General features: G+C 45.2%; 1 protein-coding gene across 1 annotated transcript in view; it reads right to left on the bottom strand.

Moving 5' to 3' along the window:
• LOC138638538 (saxiphilin-like) overlaps nucleotides 1–17318 on the bottom strand; it is a 117327-nt gene that overhangs the window by 57836 nt on the left and 42173 nt on the right. The window contains exons 11-13 of the mRNA XM_069727918.1: nucleotides 5099–5246; nucleotides 4843–4994; nucleotides 4632–4728 (exon numbers count right to left, since the gene is read on the bottom strand). Coding sequence (XP_069584019.1) covers nucleotides 4632–4728; nucleotides 4843–4994; nucleotides 5099–5246 — 397 coding nt within the window. The remainder of the gene's footprint in view (nucleotides 1–4631; nucleotides 4729–4842; nucleotides 4995–5098; nucleotides 5247–17318) is intronic.

Raw genomic sequence — 17318 nt, 5'->3', positions numbered from 1 at the left:
TATTTTTGTGAGTTCTGCTGTTGGGCTCCCTCCTGTGGTTTTGAGTGGTAAGGCTGCTTCTTGGATTTAGCTTCAGCAGCTGTTTTCACTGATCGTCTTTCTGGCTCGGCTATATTAGTCTGGCCTTATCCCTCATTCAATGCCAGTTGTCAATTGTTCCTGCCTGGAGTCATTGCTCTTAGGACTTTCCTGACACTCTGACCAGTTCATCAAAGCTAAGTCCTTGCTTGTCCTTTTGCAGTTCACTTGTTGTGGACTTTGTTGTTCAGTACTTTCTTTGTTTTTGTTCATTTGTCCAGCTTTTCAGTATGGATCTATTCAGCTAAGCTGGAAGCTCTGGGCAGCAGAGTTTGCCCTCCACACCTTTAGTCAGGTGTGGAGATTTTTGCATTTCTCTGCGGTGGACTTTTTCTAGTTTTTATTACTGACCGCACAGCATTCTGTCCTGTACTATTTCTATTTAGCTAGAAGTGGCCTCCTGTGCTAAATCTTGTTTCATACTACGTATGTCATTTCCTTCTCCTCTCACAGTCATTATTTGTGGGGGGCTATTCTATCCTTTGGGGATTTTCTCTGAGGCAAGATAGTTTTCCTGCATCTATCTTTAGGGGTAGTTAGCTCTTAGGCTGTGACGAGATGCCTAGGCAGAGTTAGGAGCATTCCACGGCTACTTCTAGTGTTGTGTTGAGCTTAGGGACTGCGGTCAGTATAGTTGCCACTTGCTCAGAGCTAGACGCATGTCGCTCCTTAATCACCAGATCATAACAGTGGCCCTACAATGAGGCAAGCTCACACATGTGCCTTGCATGGCTCATATCCTCAACCTGGTAGTACAGCGTTTTCTCAGCCATTATCCTGGCCTGGGTGACCTGCTCCAGAAAGCACATACGCTGTGTGCTCATTTTCTCCATTTGCACCCCTCTGCTCATTGACTTGCATCGATACAGAGGTCTTTGTCCATGCCAATTAACAGGTTGATATGTGATGTGCCAACATGGTGGAATTCCACTCTGCACATGTTGCAGTGACTGTGGCAGCAGCAACGAGCCCTGATGCAGTATGTCATGTCGTATAGCCTGGGCCAACGCAGTACGGAGGTGACGCATATCACGTTTACATAGTGTGCACAGATTAAAGCCCTCTGCACAGTTTTGAAATGGCTACTAAAATGGTTAGAGCTGATGATGCCGTCATCAACATAACTATTCCCATCATTTATATGCTGGAGCAGACTTTTGAATAGCCTGCGGGAGGAGATGGTGGTCCCAGAAGAAGAAGAGGAAGCAGAGGAGGCTGTGGAAGAGATAAGATTCTCTAAAAGTTCAAGACTGTCGTCACACAGGCAGGTGCCAAAGGAGGGTGGATTTCTGTGATCAAGTGGGGCTGGTGATGAGAACAGACAAACTAATATCAAAGGTGTAAGATACGAGGAACAAATGGAGGAAGAAAAGGTGATGGGCGAACAACTGTCGGATGAAGAAGATAATCCTTCCCTCTCTGTTGTTCGGGGTTGGTGGGAGGGGACAGAAGAAACGAGCCTCATTGTTACCCAGCCACCAACACAGCATGGGCTCGGACCTCACGGTAGAGGCCGACATATGAGTGACTTCTTGCTGCCCTATCTGCAACATGATCCCCGTATAGTAACGATTAGGCATAATGCTGACTACTGGGTTGCCACTTTATTAGATCCACGTTATAAAACCAAATTTTGTCAGATGATTCCCACCCTAGAAAGGGACCCGCGAATGCTGGAGTATCGAAACACGCTTTTATATAGCCTTAAGAGAGCTTTTCCCCAAGACAACAGTGAAGCATACAGTTCATATCAAAGCTGTAGACTTACAAACTCTGGCCTGTCAATTCGCCAAAACATTGGCAGCAGCGGTGGAAGTGGAAGAAGGAATTTGACACTATTTTTAGACCAACTCGTGCATCAGCACAACAGAGTTCAAGTCTTGCGCGCAGTGACCGAATCGACAGAATGGTGCAGGAGTATCTAGAACTAAAAATCAATACCATCAGGGAGTGTTTGGACCCTTTCACATTTTGTTCTTCCAAAGTGGATGAGTGACCTGAGCTTGCCTCACATGCCTTGGAGGTTTTATCGTGCTCGGCAGCCAGCGTTCTCTCAGATTGTGTTTTAAGCGCTGCTGGTGGTATCCTGATGGATAAGCCCATACGGCTGTCCCCTGAAAGTTTTGAACGCCTAACTTTAAGCCGTGCCTGCTGGCGGGACCACCGCCGGTCCCCCCGCTCATACTTACCCGCAGCGGCGCACCCCTCCTGCAGGCGCGCGTCTTCTCCTTCATTCTTCTCTGCTCCCTGGTTCTCGTCGGGTGCGCACCGCCCACTCCAGCACTTCCTCTTTCTGATTTACAGACGCTCTATATCTCCTTTCTGTGATCCTGGAGGACCGTGACCCGGAAGTCCTTCAGCACTCCATGTATTTAAGGCAATTCCTTCCTCTGCTCATTGCCTGTCTGTTATTTGTGCTTCTGTGACTCAGGTCCACCTTTGTCTTTGCTCTGCCTGTTCTGTGTCTCCGCTCTGTCCAGCCAGTTCAGCTTCTCTGCCTTTCCCAGGCTTCCTTGTCTCCTCGTCCAGTCCAGCCTTCCCAGTTTCCGCTCTGTACTCTGTTAGTCTGGTGTCTCTGTCCTGTCCTGCTTACTTTGTGTCTTCCCCTTCCCAGTGCTCCTTTGGTCTCGCCTGTATTCAGCTCTTACCAAACTGTACTTCATCTTACCCTGCTCTGTCCGTCCTATGCCCAGCTTCTCTATTTTGTACCTTCTACTACCTATCTCCGGGTTCCAGCTTCTGCGGTAATAGTCTCCCTTGGGTCTACCACTAATGCTCCCTGTATAGGAGGTGGTCTACCTGGTCAGCTCACCCTTGGGAGGTTCGTTGTCATGGATCTGTGGGTCCACTCCAGGTGTTCCAAAAGATCTCACAGTTGGTCTACATGTGCTGTGTTAGCTGTAGTGGAAGACGTGTTGGTCCCAATTATTCTATTTCTATTCTCGTGAAAGTTATTCCACTTCGGTGGTGTCAGACCCTCATTTTTTAAAATGTGAACACTCCAAGTTTGGTGTCTAGCTGCTGGATTGGGTGTAGTGAAAGACTTGTCAGTCCCTATTCTAGTATTTCTACTGTGGTGAAATTGATGCCACTTCTGTGATGTCTGCCAATAATTTTTGGAAATGTGCACACTCACGGTTGTAGTGTCCATCTTCTGGATTGGGTGTAGAGAAAGATCTGTTGGTCCCTATTAGACTATTTCTACTGTGGTGAAATTGATGCCACTTCTATGGTGTAAAGCCCTCATTTTTTTAAATGTGAACACTCCTTGTAGGGTGTCCATCTACTGCATTGGGTGCAATGAAATACCTGTCAGTCCCTATTCTACTATTTCTAATGTGGTGAAATTGATGCCACTTTGGTGGTATCTGGCAAAAATTTTTGGAAATGTGAACACTCCTGGTTGGGTGTCCATCTACTGTATTGGGTGTTGTGAAAGACCTGTCAGTCCCTATTCTACTATTTCTACTGTGGTGAAATTGATGCCACTTTGATGGTGTCTGCCAATAATTTTTGGAAATGTGAACACTGATGGTTGGAGTGTCCATCTGCTGGATTATGTGTAGTGGAAGACCTGTCGGTCCTTATTATACAATGTATACTGTGGTGAAAGTGATGCCACTTTTGTAGTGTCTGCCACTAACTTTTGTAAATGTGTAGACTCCTGTTTGGGTCTCCTTCATGCGTGTTGCCTGTAGCAGTAGGCCTCTGAGACCATAAGGCCTCCACTTCCTTGAACTCAACTACCCATGTTACTATCCTTATATTTTTCTGACAATGGTAGTCTAGAAAACTGATATTTGTGCCACCTTAGTGTGGCTCAGCATAAAAGCAGATCGAGGTGTTGCATTTTGTGTCAGGGCTCACAGCAAAGGGGTCGCACACCAATCCCTCACCCACCTTGTCTTACTGTAACATTCATTGGGAAGCTATAAATGCTGTCCCAGACCTCTATACCTCATGCCTGGCTGATTGCTGCAGTTCCATGCTGTAATTTGTACTGTGGGTGAATGGAGGTCACTTTCCTGGTGTCTGTCCCTCATTTGATGTGCTTTTGCAGCATTTAAGGCCGTTCTAAGGTGTTGTGCATGCGTTTGTTTTTGTCTCCAATTGACGTGAATGACGTCCGGCTATGTACGGCCAATATTTGGTGAATTAATTGGCAAATATTGCAAATTCGGCGAACGTAATCCGAATCGACCATTGAAATATTCGCTTATCTCTAGTTGAGATGTGTATTGTAACAAAAAAGTTCTTTTTTTAAATTTTCAATGATGCATTTCAGGCTGTAGAACACAGTTGGCATCCATACTGAATGGAGAAAACTTTGCTCCTGAGCCTATTCCATACATGCAGTGCCCACAGCATTGAGTAGGCCACCCAAAAGAATTGAGTCCTGGCACTTGCCTACGTTCACCAGATATTGGTGCTGGCCCTATGTCCCTCGTTATCAATTGTGAAGTATGAGATGTGCAAATGTTCCCTTGAATTGGCAAAACTAAGATGCACATGATGAGCTAAATTGAAAATATTTTGCGTCTAATTGAAGTTACCCTTGTTGCGGTACTCGTCAACCGATGGGAGCAGTCCACATTTCAGTGCTATGTATGAGTGTTCTATATCAAGATTTACTGCTTCCGCTTCACCTTTCTGCAAATTATAGAAAAAAGTCATGTTACTGCTGCCCTTAGTCCTCACCCCATCTACTCGCCATCTCTGAGCGACCACATATGATGCTTCTTTCTGCTGGCAAAGATCACCTACCAGAATCATTTTGATGCACTCCAGACCAGACGACGGCTCTGTGCATTTAATGGCTCCACCACTAACTGAGGACCAGTCATCACATTTTTTCTTCTCATTTTTGCTCTGTGGACACCACCGTATTTGTTGGTTAACTTGAGGAGGACGAGCTCCTAATGGAAAAAAAGAAAATTGCTGCAATATGTAAATTGAAACTGATGAATTAGAGAGATTATTAAGGTCATGCAATACCAGAATTACCCAGCATGTTTCCTACCGTTAAGTGTTTTCATGCCGTTAAACAAGTCTGGTCCCAAAAAGAGGAAAGTGTCCATTGCTGATGGAAGAGCTATCAGAGCGCTGGTGGTGTCTTCAAATAGCAAATCCTTGCCATGTGTGGAGCTGAATAGTTTGCACTCTTTTTTCTGTGATTTTGAAAAAAAAATAACATAAACCACAAGTTACTACAAACTACAAAGCTTTATTAGAAAGGTGACTGACACAATCCTCCCCTTTGTTGTTCATGAATGAAGGCCTTTGCACTTCATAGTATTTATTGCAAGTGGCCTAGATTTAGGCCTAGGCCTAGGTTTATCCTCAAATCAGTGTCCTGTCTGATTGTAAAGATGTGGAAGAAGTGTCGGCACCGCTTCTGAAAATCTGCTGAAAAACATGTCTATGAATGTGATTCATGAATCTGTTTTATATGTGGTTCTATATACTGTGTTTTGCAACAGTGTAATTAGCTTGGATAGGGTTAACAGTTAGTGCCAGCCCAGGCTTGTTAAAGTTAAACTTTCACCCCCAAAATCGAAGGTGAGCCAAGCCCTTCGGTATCAGGGGCTTATCTACAGCATTCTGTAATGCTATAGATAAGCCACCAATGTATCCTGAAAGATGAGAAAAAGAGGTTAGATTATACTCATCCGGTCCGGGGCCTCCCATCTTCTTACGATGACGTCCTCTTCTTGTGTTCACGCTGCGGCTCCGACGCAGGCGTACTTTGTCTGCCCTGTTGAGGGCAGAGCAAAGTACTGCAGTGCGCAGGCGCCGGGAAAGGTCAGAGAGGCCCGGCGCCTGTGCACTGCAGTACTTTGCTCTGCCCTCAACAGGGCAAAGTATGCCTGTGCCGGAGCCGCAGTGTGAAGACAAGAAGAGGACATCATCGTAAGAAGATAGGAGGCCCTGGACCGGACCGCGACAACTATCGGACCAGACCGCAGCGGGACCGCCCCTAGGTGAGTTTAATATAACCTCTTTTTCTCATCTTTCAGGATATATTGGGTGCTTATATACAGCATTACAGAATGCTGTAGATAAGCCCCTGATGTCGGTGGGCTTAAGTCATCTTCGGTTTTGGGGGTGACAGGTTCCCTTTAATGAGTTGAATATTAACTATTGAAGAAATAAGAAGCATTATTGTTTAAGAAGGAAAAGGCCACATGTTGGGAAGAGTGTTCAGTGACATAAGTTCTTGTGAAAGGGATAGAAAGTTCCAGACCAAAGTATTCTACACCTGATTTCCTTTGGGTCCGGAGTGCAGAGATTAGCGGAGTACCCAGAAGTAAGGTTGAGCGACTTTTACTTTTTTAAGGTCGAGTCGGGTTTCACGAAACCCGACTTTCTCAAAAGTCGAGTCGAGTGAAATCAGCCGATTATCGCGAAGAGTCGGGGTCGGGGATCGACTGAAACACGAAACCCAATGCAAGTCAATGGGAAATATGTAATCCGTATGGCATCCGTACTGCGAGATTTTCTCGCAGGCTTGCAAAACCGACATACGGACATACAATGGATCCATGTGCTCAAAAAATCATAAAAACATATGTACTGTCTATATATATATATATATATATATATATATACTAGGTGAAGAGCCCGGCGTTGCCTGGGCATAGTAAATATCTGTGGTTAGTTATAGCACGTCACTTCTCTTATTTTCCCATCCCGCCTCTCATTTTCCCAATCACATCTCTAACTTTCTCCCTCACATCTCTCATTTTCTCCCTCACTCCTCTCATTCCCCCTAACACTTGTCATTTCAACCTCACATCTGTCATTTTCTGATCACTCCATTATTTTATCTCACTCCTCTCATTTTGCACTCACACCTTTTCATTTTCACCTCATACCTCTCATTTTCACCTCATCACCTCAGTATATACATGTTTGTCATCTCCCTTATATATAGTATACATCTGTATGTCATCTCCTGTATATAGTATATACCTGTATGTCATCTCCCCTGTATATATTATATACCTGCTGTGTGTCAGCTCCCCTATATATAGTATATATCTGAATGTCATCTCCTTCTATATATAGTATATACCTGTATGTCATCTCCTCCTGTATATAGTATATACCTGTGTGTCATCTCCCCTGTATATAGTATATATCTGTGTGTCATCTCCTCCTGTATATAGTATATACCTGCATGTCATCTTCTATATATAGCATATACCTGTATGTCATCTCCTCCTGTATATAGTATATACCTGTAGGTCATCTGCTCCTGTATATAGTATATACCTGTGTGTCATCTCCTCCTGTATATAGTATATACCTGTATGTCATCTCCTCCTGTATATATATGTACCTGTATGTCATCTCCTCCTCTATATAGTATAAGTATATACCTGTGTGTCATCTCTCCTGTATATAGTATATACCTGTGTGTCATCTCCTCCTGTATTAGACCTCGTTCACACGTTATTTGCTCAGTATTTTTACCTCAGTATTTGTAAGCTAAATTGGCAGCCTGATAAATCCCCAGCCAGCAGGAAGCCCTCCCCCTGGCAGTATATATTAGCTCACACATACACATAATAGACAGGTCATGTGACTGACAGCTGCCGTATTTCCTTTATGGTACATTTGTTGTAGTTTGTCTGCTTATTAATCAGATTTTTATTTTTGAAGGATAAGACCAGACTTGTGTGTGTTTTAGGGCGAGTTTCGTTTGTCAAGTTGTGTGTGTTGAGTTGCGTGTGGCGACATGTATGTAGCGACTTTTGTGAGATGAGTTGTATGTGGCAACATGCGTGTAGCAACTTTTTGTGTGTCGAGTTGCATGTGACAGGTTAGTGTAGCAACTTGTGTGCAGCAAGTTTTGCGCATGGCGAGTTTTGCACGTGGCGAGTTTTGTGTGGTGCCTTTTGAGTATGTGCAAGTTTTGTGTGAAGAAATTTTGCATGTGTTGCAACTTTTGTGCATGTGGCAATTTTTCCGCATGTGCAAGTTTTGCGTGTGGCGAGTTTTCCATGAGGTGAGTTTTGCACTTGTGGCGAGTTTTGCAAGAGCCTAGTTTTTGCATGTGGCGAGTTCTGCGCGTGGCGAGTTTTGAGCGGCGACTTTTGTGTTTCGACTTTTATGTGGCGAGGTTGGAGAATGTGTGGTGAAATGTGTGCTGAGGGTGATATGTGTTCAAGCACGTGGAAGTGTGTGGCGCATTTTGTGTGTGTGTTCATATCCCCGTGTGTGGTGAGTATCCCATGTCGGGGCCCCACCTTAGCAACTGTACGGTATATACTCTTTGGCGCCATCGCTCTCACTCTTTACGTCCCCCTTGTTCACATCTGGCTGCTGTCAATTTGCCTCCAACACTTTTCCTTTCATTTTTTCCCATTATGTAGATAGGGGCAAAATTGTTTGGTGAATTGGAATGCGCGGGGTTAAAATTTCACCTCACAACATAGCCTATGACGCTCTCGGGGTCCAGACGTGTGACTGTGCAAAATTTTGTGGCTGTAGCTTCAACGCCTCCAACACTTTTCCTTTCACTTTTTTCCCCATTATGTAGATAGGGGCAAAATTGTTTGGTGAATTGGAACGCGCGGGGTTAAAATATCACCTCACAATATAGCCTATGACGCTCTCGGGGTCCAGACGTGTGACTGTGCAAAATTTTGTGGCTGTAGCTGCGACGGTGCAGATGCCAATCCCGGACGTACATACATACACACATACACACACACATACACACATTCAGATTTATATAGTAGATATATATGTCATTGAGACACATATATACAGTATATATATATTTATATTTACTTCAGCGCGATATAGCAGAAAAGCCGGTAATTCAATTGCCGGCTTTTCATTTCTCCTTCCTAAACCCGACATGATATGAGACATGGTTTACATACAGTAAACCATCTCATATTCCCATTTTTTTTTGCATATTACACACTACTAATGTGCAAAATTTGGGCGCCATAGCTATTAAATTTAAGGGTTAAATCGCGGAAAAAATTGGCCACCCCAGAAATGGTTTAATGGGGTTTAATGGTTCTTCCAGATGTGCCTTTTCTGGGGTGGCTGGGGGCAGATGTTTTTAGCCAGGGGGGGGGGCCAATAACCGTGGACCCTCTCCAGGCTATTAATATCTGCCCTTAGTCACTGGCTTTACCACTCTGGCGGAGAAAATTGCGCGGGAGCCCACGCCAATTTTTCCGCGATTTAACCCTTAAATTTAATAGCTACAGCGCCCAAATTTTGCACATACACACTACTAACATTAGTAGTGTGTAATATGCAAAAAAAATGGGAATATGACATGTTTTACTGTATGTAAACCATGTCTCATATCATGTCGGGTTTAGGAAGGAGAAATGAAAAGCCGGCAATTGAATTACTGGCTTTTCTGCTATATCACGCTGAAGTAAATATAAATATATATATATACATATATATATATATATATATATATATATGTGTCTCAATGACATATATATATATATATATATATATATATATATATATATATAAATGGCGCTGAGCGCGTCATACAAAACCCGACTTTGGTGCAAAGATCGCTGACCGCATGGCAGATCCCACACTAGGATTGGGTCGGGTTTCATGAAACCCGACTTTGCCAAAAGTCGGCGACTTTTGAAATTGTCCGATCCGTTTCGCTCAACCCTGGGCCAGAAGGTTTCTTTCACTATTTCACTATCAGTTATTCCTTTAGGCAGCTAAAAGGAGTGGGCTACAGAAAGACAACGTGTAAACTGATTTTAATACTTTCTGCACACCGTCTGCAGCAGATACTTTTCCAAATCCTCCCATGAGGCAAGAATTAGAATTTCTTCTCTAAATCTTCCACATTAAGTTGACAATAGTCCACAACTGCATGAATACAGGCTACCTTGTCTAACTCACAGCAGTCTTAGGACTTTAAGGACAGGTGCCCACGATCCGGAACTAGCAGCACTTAGGACGCAGCGCATGTTCCCTGCATCCAAAGCGCTGCCTTCTATTGAACACAGGTAAATCATCCGTATGTGTTCACTGAACCGTGCGGATTTACCACATCCTATACATTTCTATTGATGTAATTTCTGTTGCGCAAACTAGCATCTCTGCAAGAGAAATTGACATGCTGCGAACTTGAAAGACACGGGTGATCCACAGGCGGCTATGCACTCATAGTGGACATCAGATTTCTAGAAATCCACTATGATGTAACATCTGGCTGCTGTGGGCTTGATGCTGTATAAATATGAAGCGTCAAACCCGTAGCTGTTCCTAATCGTGGACATGGACCCTTATAGCTCTGCACGACCATGGTTCCCAACTGTCATGCTCACGCCCTGACTGGTGGGCGTGAGCTCGGGGTGTTTGTGGCCCCACTGTGCCACAAGCCAGACTACCTTGGAAGGGGCGTGACTATGACAGCTGCCTGGGTTTTCACTGGAGCTTCTGATGGTGAGGTCAGACTTGTGCAGCAGGCAGCTGCCAGGTGCTACTCCAGGGTGGTGTCTGGCTGTGGCTGCTGATTCCACTTGGAGAACAGGAACACTAGGACAGGTGTGAGCATCAGGCAGGACTGGCAGAAGAGCACAGATGAAACTCAAATGAGTAGGCTGGCACGGCTGAGACACAGAGCTGGCAGAGACACAAGACTGGCAGGCACGACAGACACAGGGCTGGTTGGTGTGGTGTATGAAGGAACAGGTAGGGACCTGTTCACACTGGAGGTGCAGGTAAGGAAACAAGCAAAAAGGAAAGAAGTTTGAAGGAACAGGTTGGGACCTGTTCACACAGGAGATGCAGGTACGGAAACAAGCCAGAAGGAAAGGAGAATGAAGGAACAGGTTTGGACTTGTTCACACAGGAAGAGAAGTGCAAGTCTGAAGATAGGAGCGGAAGGGCAGCAAGAGATAGCGTAGTAACAAAAGTTAAGCAGAGCAGAACCGCAAGGAATGCGGAGAGGAGCTGCAGCAAGAGATTTCTGCAGAAGCTAAACAGAGCGGAGCCACAAGGAATGTGGAGAGGAGCTGCAGCAAGAGGTTACTGCAGCAGCAGAAGCTAAGCAGAGCGGAGCCACAAGGAATGTGGAGAGGAGCTGCAGCAAGTGGTTTCTGCAGCAGCAAAGCAAAGCAGAACCGCAAGGAATGTGGAGAGGAGCTGCAGCAAGAGATTACTGCAGCAGCAGAAGCTAAGCAGAGTAGAACGGAGCAGAACTGCAGGAGTGCGGAGCAGAGGTAAAGCCACAAAGGTACAGAGCAGGCAGAGCTGCAAGAGTGCGGAGCAGAAGCAGACTGAGAACACAAGGAAAGACACAACAGGGAAGGAAGCCACAGACAAGGAGACTGAGATAAGACTAAGTTCAGACAAGGAAATGGAACAAGACAAGAAACAAGAACAAAGACACAGGGACCAGAATATTCTGCCTCCTGGAGGGCAGAAAACAAGATCAAAGCAAGGCAAGGAGAAAAGTCTCTAGAGAGGGAGTAACACAGAGCAAGGCCTGGCAAACTCAGAAGCTAAGCACAAACTGAGTTAACACATTGCACAGGCCCAGTCCACTGGGTGGAGCTGCACTAAATACTGGAGGCCTCTTGGTAATTGGTCAGGAATAGATTAGACAGGTGCACCTGATTCATATAAGAAACAGAGCGTTCAGGCGCCGCCCCTCTATGCAGATAGCCAGGAAGCATGCAGAGAAACAGAGGAACAGAATATGGAGCTGGCAAGAAACAGAAACCAAATTATGGCCTGGAGCAGTGGGTAAGATAGTGTGAGAGATGAGAGGCCATGCCATGATGCCAGCAGAGTTGTTACACCAACTATGTTAGAACTTCTCCCAGCTTCCCACTAGGCTGTTCTCACTTCTAGGATAATGCTTCTGCCACTTTCTTGCAGGGTTCTTGGTTGATAGAACTTACTTTCTGTCTGGCTGATGTTGACTTCTGCAGTAACTATAGACACTCTACTTGCCTACTGTATGTAAGAACTTCTGCCACTCTTTGGTCTTTGAGGTTACTTCTCTTTTTTGTTTTAACAAAGTTTGGAAACAAGAACTCAGTTCCTAAAATGCCCAATTAACCCCTTAGTGACAGAGCCAATTTGGTACTTAATGACCAGGCCAATTTTTGCAATTCTGACCACTGTCACTTTATGAGGTTATAACTCTGGAACGCTTCAACGGATCCTGCTGATTCTGAGATTGTTTTTTCGTGACATATTGTACTTCATGATAGTGGTAACATTTCTTCGATATTACTTGCGATTATTTATGAAAAAAACAGAAATATGGCGAAAATTTTTAAAATTTTGCAATTTTCAAACTTTGTATTTTTATGCCCTTAAATCAGAGAGATATGTCATGAAAAATAGTTAATAAATAACATTTCCCACATGTCTACTTTACATCAGCACAATTTTGGAAACAAAATTTTTTTTTTGTTAGGGAGTTATAAGGGTTAAAAGTTGACCAGCAATTTCTCATTTTTACAACACCATTTTTTTTTAGGGACCACATCACATTTGAAGTCATTTTGAGGGGTCTATATGATAGAAAATAATGAAGTGTGACACCATTCTAAAAACTACACCCCTCAAGGTTCTCAAAACCACATTCAAGAAGTTTATTAACCCTTTACGTGCTTCACAGGAACTGAAACAATGTGGAAGGAAAAAATGAACATTTAACTTTTTTTTGCAAACATCTTAATTCAGAACCATTTTTTTTATTTTCACAAGTGTAAAAACAGAAATGTAACCATAAATTTTGTTATGCAATTTCTCCTGAATATGCCAATACCCCATATGTGGGGGTAAACCACTGTTAGGGCGCACCGCAGAACTTAGAAGTGAAGGAGCGCCGTTTGACTTTTTCAATGCAGAATTGGCTGGAATTGAGATCGGACACCATGTCACATTTAGAGAGCCCCTGATGTACCTAAACAGTGGAAACTCCCCACAAGTGACACCATTTTGGAAACTAGACCCCTTAAGGAACTTATCTAGATGTGTGGTGAGCACTTTGAACCCCCAAGTGCTTCACAGAAGTTTATAACGTAGAGCCGTGAAAATAAAAAATCGCTTTTGTTTACACAAAAATGATCTTTTCGCCCACAAATTCTTATTTTCACAAGGGTAACAGGAGAAATTAGACCACAAAAGTTGTTGTGCAATTTCTCCTGAGTACGCTGATACCCAATATGTGGGGGTAAACAACTGTTAGGGCGCACCGCAGAGCTTGGAAGAGAAGGAGTGCCGTTTTACTTTTTCAATGTAGAATTGGCTGGAATTGAGATTGGACGCCATGTCGCGTTTGGAGAGCCCCTGATGTGCCTAAACAGTGGAAACCCCCCACAAGTGACACCATTTTGGAAACTAGACCCCTTAAGGAACTTATCTAGATGTGTGGCGAGCACTTTGAACCCCCATGTGCTTCACAGAAGTTTATAACGTAGAGCCGTGAAAAAAAAAAATTGCATTTTTTCTACAAAAATGATCTTTTTGCCCACAAATTTTTATTTTCACAAGGGTAACAGGAGAAATTAGACCACTAAAGTTGTTGTGCAATTTCTCCTGAGTACGTCGATACCCAATATGTGGGGGTAAACCACTGTTTGGGCGCACCGCAGCGCTTGGAAGAGAAAGAGTGCCGTTTTACTTTTTCAATGTAGAATTGGCTGGAATTGAGATCGGACGCCATGTCGCGTTTGAAGAGCCCCTGATGTGCCTAAACAGTAGAAATCCCCCACAAGTGACCCCATTTTGGAAACTAGACCCCCCATGGAACTTATCTAGATGTGTGGTGAGAACCTTGAATGCCCAAGTGCTTCACAGAAGTTTATAATGCAGAGCCGTGAAAATAAAAAATATTTTTTTTTTCCACAAAAAAGATTTTTTAGCCACCAAATTTTTATTTTCACAAGGGTAACAAGAGAAATTGGACCGCAAAAGTTGTTGTCCAATTTGTCCTGAGTATGCTGGTACCCCATATGTGGGGGTAAACCACTGTTTGGGCGCACGGCAGAGCTCTGAAGGAAGGAGCGCCGTTTTGGAATGCAGACTTTGATAGAATGGTCTGCGGGTATTATGTTGCGTTTGCAGAGCCTCTGATGTACCTAACCAGTAGAAACCCTCCACAAGTGACCCCATTTTGGAAACTAGACCCCCCAAGGAACTTATCTAGATGTGTTGTGAGAACTTTGAATGCCCAAGTGCTTCACAGAAGTTTAGAATGCAGAGTCGTGAAAATAAAAAATATTTTTTTTTCCACAAAAAAGATATTGTAGCCCCCAAGTTTTTATTTTCACAAGGGTAACAGGAGAAATTGGACTGCAATAGTTGTTGTCCAATTTATCCCGAGTACGCTGATGTGCCATATGTGGGGGTAAACTACTGTTTGGGCGCACGGCAGAGCTCGGAAGGGAAGGAGCGCCTTTTTGGAATGCAGACTTTGATAGAATGGTCTGTGGGCATTATGTTGCGATTGCAAAGCCCCTGATGTACCTAAACTGTAGTAACCCCCCACAAGTGACCCCATTTTGGAAACTAGACCCCCCAAGGAACTTATCTAGATGTGTGGTGAGAACTTTGAATGCCCAAGTGCTTCACAGAAGTTTAGAATGCAGAGTCGTGAAAATAAAAAATATTTTTTTTTTCACAAAAAAGATTTTGTAGCCCCCAAGTTTTTATTTTCACAAGGGTAACAAGAGAAATTGGACCCCAGAAGTTGTTGTCCAATTTATCCCGAGTACGCTGATGCCCCATATGTGGGGGTAACCCACTGTTTGGGCGCACGGCAGAGCTCAGAAGGGAGGGAGCACCATTTGACTTTTTGAGCGCAAAATTGGCTGTCGTGTTTGGAGACCCCCTGATGTACCTAAACAGTGGAAACCCCCCAATTCTAGCTCCAACACTAACCCCAACACACCCCTAACCCTAATCCCAACCTGATCCATAATCCTAATCACTAACCCTAACCATAATCACAACCCTTACCCCAAAACAACCCTAATGTCAACCCTAACCATAACCCTAATCAAAACCCTAAATCCAACACACCCCTAATCCTAATCTCAACCCTAACCTCAAACCTAACCCTAATCCCAATACACCCCTAATCACAACCCTAACCTTAACCCTAATCCCAAACCTAACCCTAATCCCAAGCGTAACCCTAATGCCAACCCTAACCCTAATACCAACCCTAATCCAAACCCTAACCCTAATCCCAGCTCTAACCCTAACTTTAGCCCCAACCCTAGCCCTAACTTTAGACCCAACCCTAACCCTAGCCCTAGGGCTACTTTCACACTTGCGTCGTTTGGCATTCCGTCGCAATCCGTCGTTTTGGACAAGAAACGGATCCTGCAAATGTGCCCGCAGGATGCGTTTTTTGCCCATAGACTTGTATTGCCGACGGATCGTGACGGATGGCCACACGTCGCGTCCAACGTGCACTGGATCAGTTGTGTTTTGGCGGAGCGTCGGCACAAAAAAACGTTCAATGAAATGTTTTTTTGTACGTCGCATCCGCCATTTCTGACCGCGCATGCGTGGCCGTAACACCGCCCCCTCCTCCCCAGGACATAGATTGGGCAGCGGATGTGTTGAAAAACTACAGCTGCTGCCCACGTTGTGCACAATTTTCACAACGAGCGTCGGTATGTCGGGCCGACGCATTGCGACGGCCCCGTACCGACGTAAGTGTGAAAGAAGCCTAACCCTAAGTTTAGCCCCAACCCTAACCCTAAATTTAGCCCCAACCCTAGCCCTAACCCTAGCCCTACCCCTAAGCTAACCCTACCCCTACCCCTAACCCTACCCCTAACCTAACCCTACCCCTAACCCTACCCCTAACCCTACCCCTAACCTAACCCTACCCCTAACCCTACCCCTAACCCTAACCTAACCCTACCCCTAACCCTACCCCTAACCTAACTCTAACCTAACCCTAACCCTACCCCTACCCCTAACCCTACCCCTAACCCTAACCCTACCCCTACCCCTAACCCTACCCCTAACCCTACCCCTACCCCTAACCCTAACCCTACCCCTAACCCTAACCCTACCCCTAACCCTACCCCTAACCCTAATTTTAGCCCCAACTGCTGTTCTCCTGCCGGCCGGCAGATGGAGACAGATGGCGGGCGCACTGGGCATGCGTCCGCCATGTTCTGCTGCCGGCGGCCAGGAGGAGCAGCAAGAGGATCCAGGGACCTAGGTGAGTATGCTAGGGTCCCCGAATCCCCCTATTTCTCTGTCCTCTGATGTGCGATCACATCAGAGGACAGAGAATTACACTTTACTTTTTTTTTTTTTTTTTGCGGTCGCCGGTAAACAGTTAATTACCGGCGATCGCAAAACAGGGGTCGGTAATACCGACCCCGATCATGCTCTTTGGGGTCTCGGCTACCCCCGGCAGCCGAGACCCCAAAGATTCTCCCGGTGCCGGCCGGCGGGCGCACTGCACATGCGCCCGCCATTTTGAAGATGGCGGCGCCCACCGGGAGACACGAGGAGCATCGGGGGAGCTAGGTGAGTATTGGGGGGCCACCTGGGACCCCTTTTCTCTGTCCTCCGATGTGCGATCACATTGGAGGACAGAGAAATTAAAGAGATCGCTTTTTTTTTTTTTTTTGCGATCGCCGGTAAACGGTTAATTACCGGCGATCGCAAATGCGGGGTGGGTTAAAAAACCCCCGAATCATGTTCTCTGGGGTCTCGGCTACCCTCGGCAGCCGAGACCCCGGAGAAAATCGGCCTCTGGGGGGCGCTATGGACTTTTTCCACAGCGCCGTTAATTAACGGCGCTGTGGTTTAAGTACCCTTAGCGGCCGCCGTTAAAAGGCGTATCGGTGGTCGCTAAGGGGTTAAAGCATCCCCACCTGGGCCGTCACTAACAGTTAACCCTGTCATTCCTAAATGTCCACGAAAACTGCAGCTCACATAAAAGCAAACACATTAAAGGAGCAGGTCAGACAACAAACATGGGAAGTCATCTGAAAGGGTGTGTTAAAGACTTCTCCACTTTTAGGGTATGTTTCCACGTTCAGGAAACTCTGCGTTTTTGATGCAGCGTTGAGCCGCAGTGTCAAACACGCAGTGTCCAGATGTTACAGCATAGTGGAGGGGATTTCATGAAATCCCGTCTCCACTATGCAGTAAAAAACGCATGCAGCAGACCCGCGAAAATGCGTTCTTTTAAGAACGCAGCATGTCCTTACATTGCAGAAAAACGCAAGGAC

This window comes from Ranitomeya imitator, chromosome 5, assembly GCF_032444005.1.
Source record: "Ranitomeya imitator isolate aRanImi1 chromosome 5, aRanImi1.pri, whole genome shotgun sequence".
Taxonomy (NCBI): Eukaryota; Metazoa; Chordata; class Amphibia; order Anura; family Dendrobatidae; genus Ranitomeya; species Ranitomeya imitator.
Note: the sequence above shows the minus strand (reverse complement) of the source record. Positions and strands in the feature narration are given on the sequence as shown.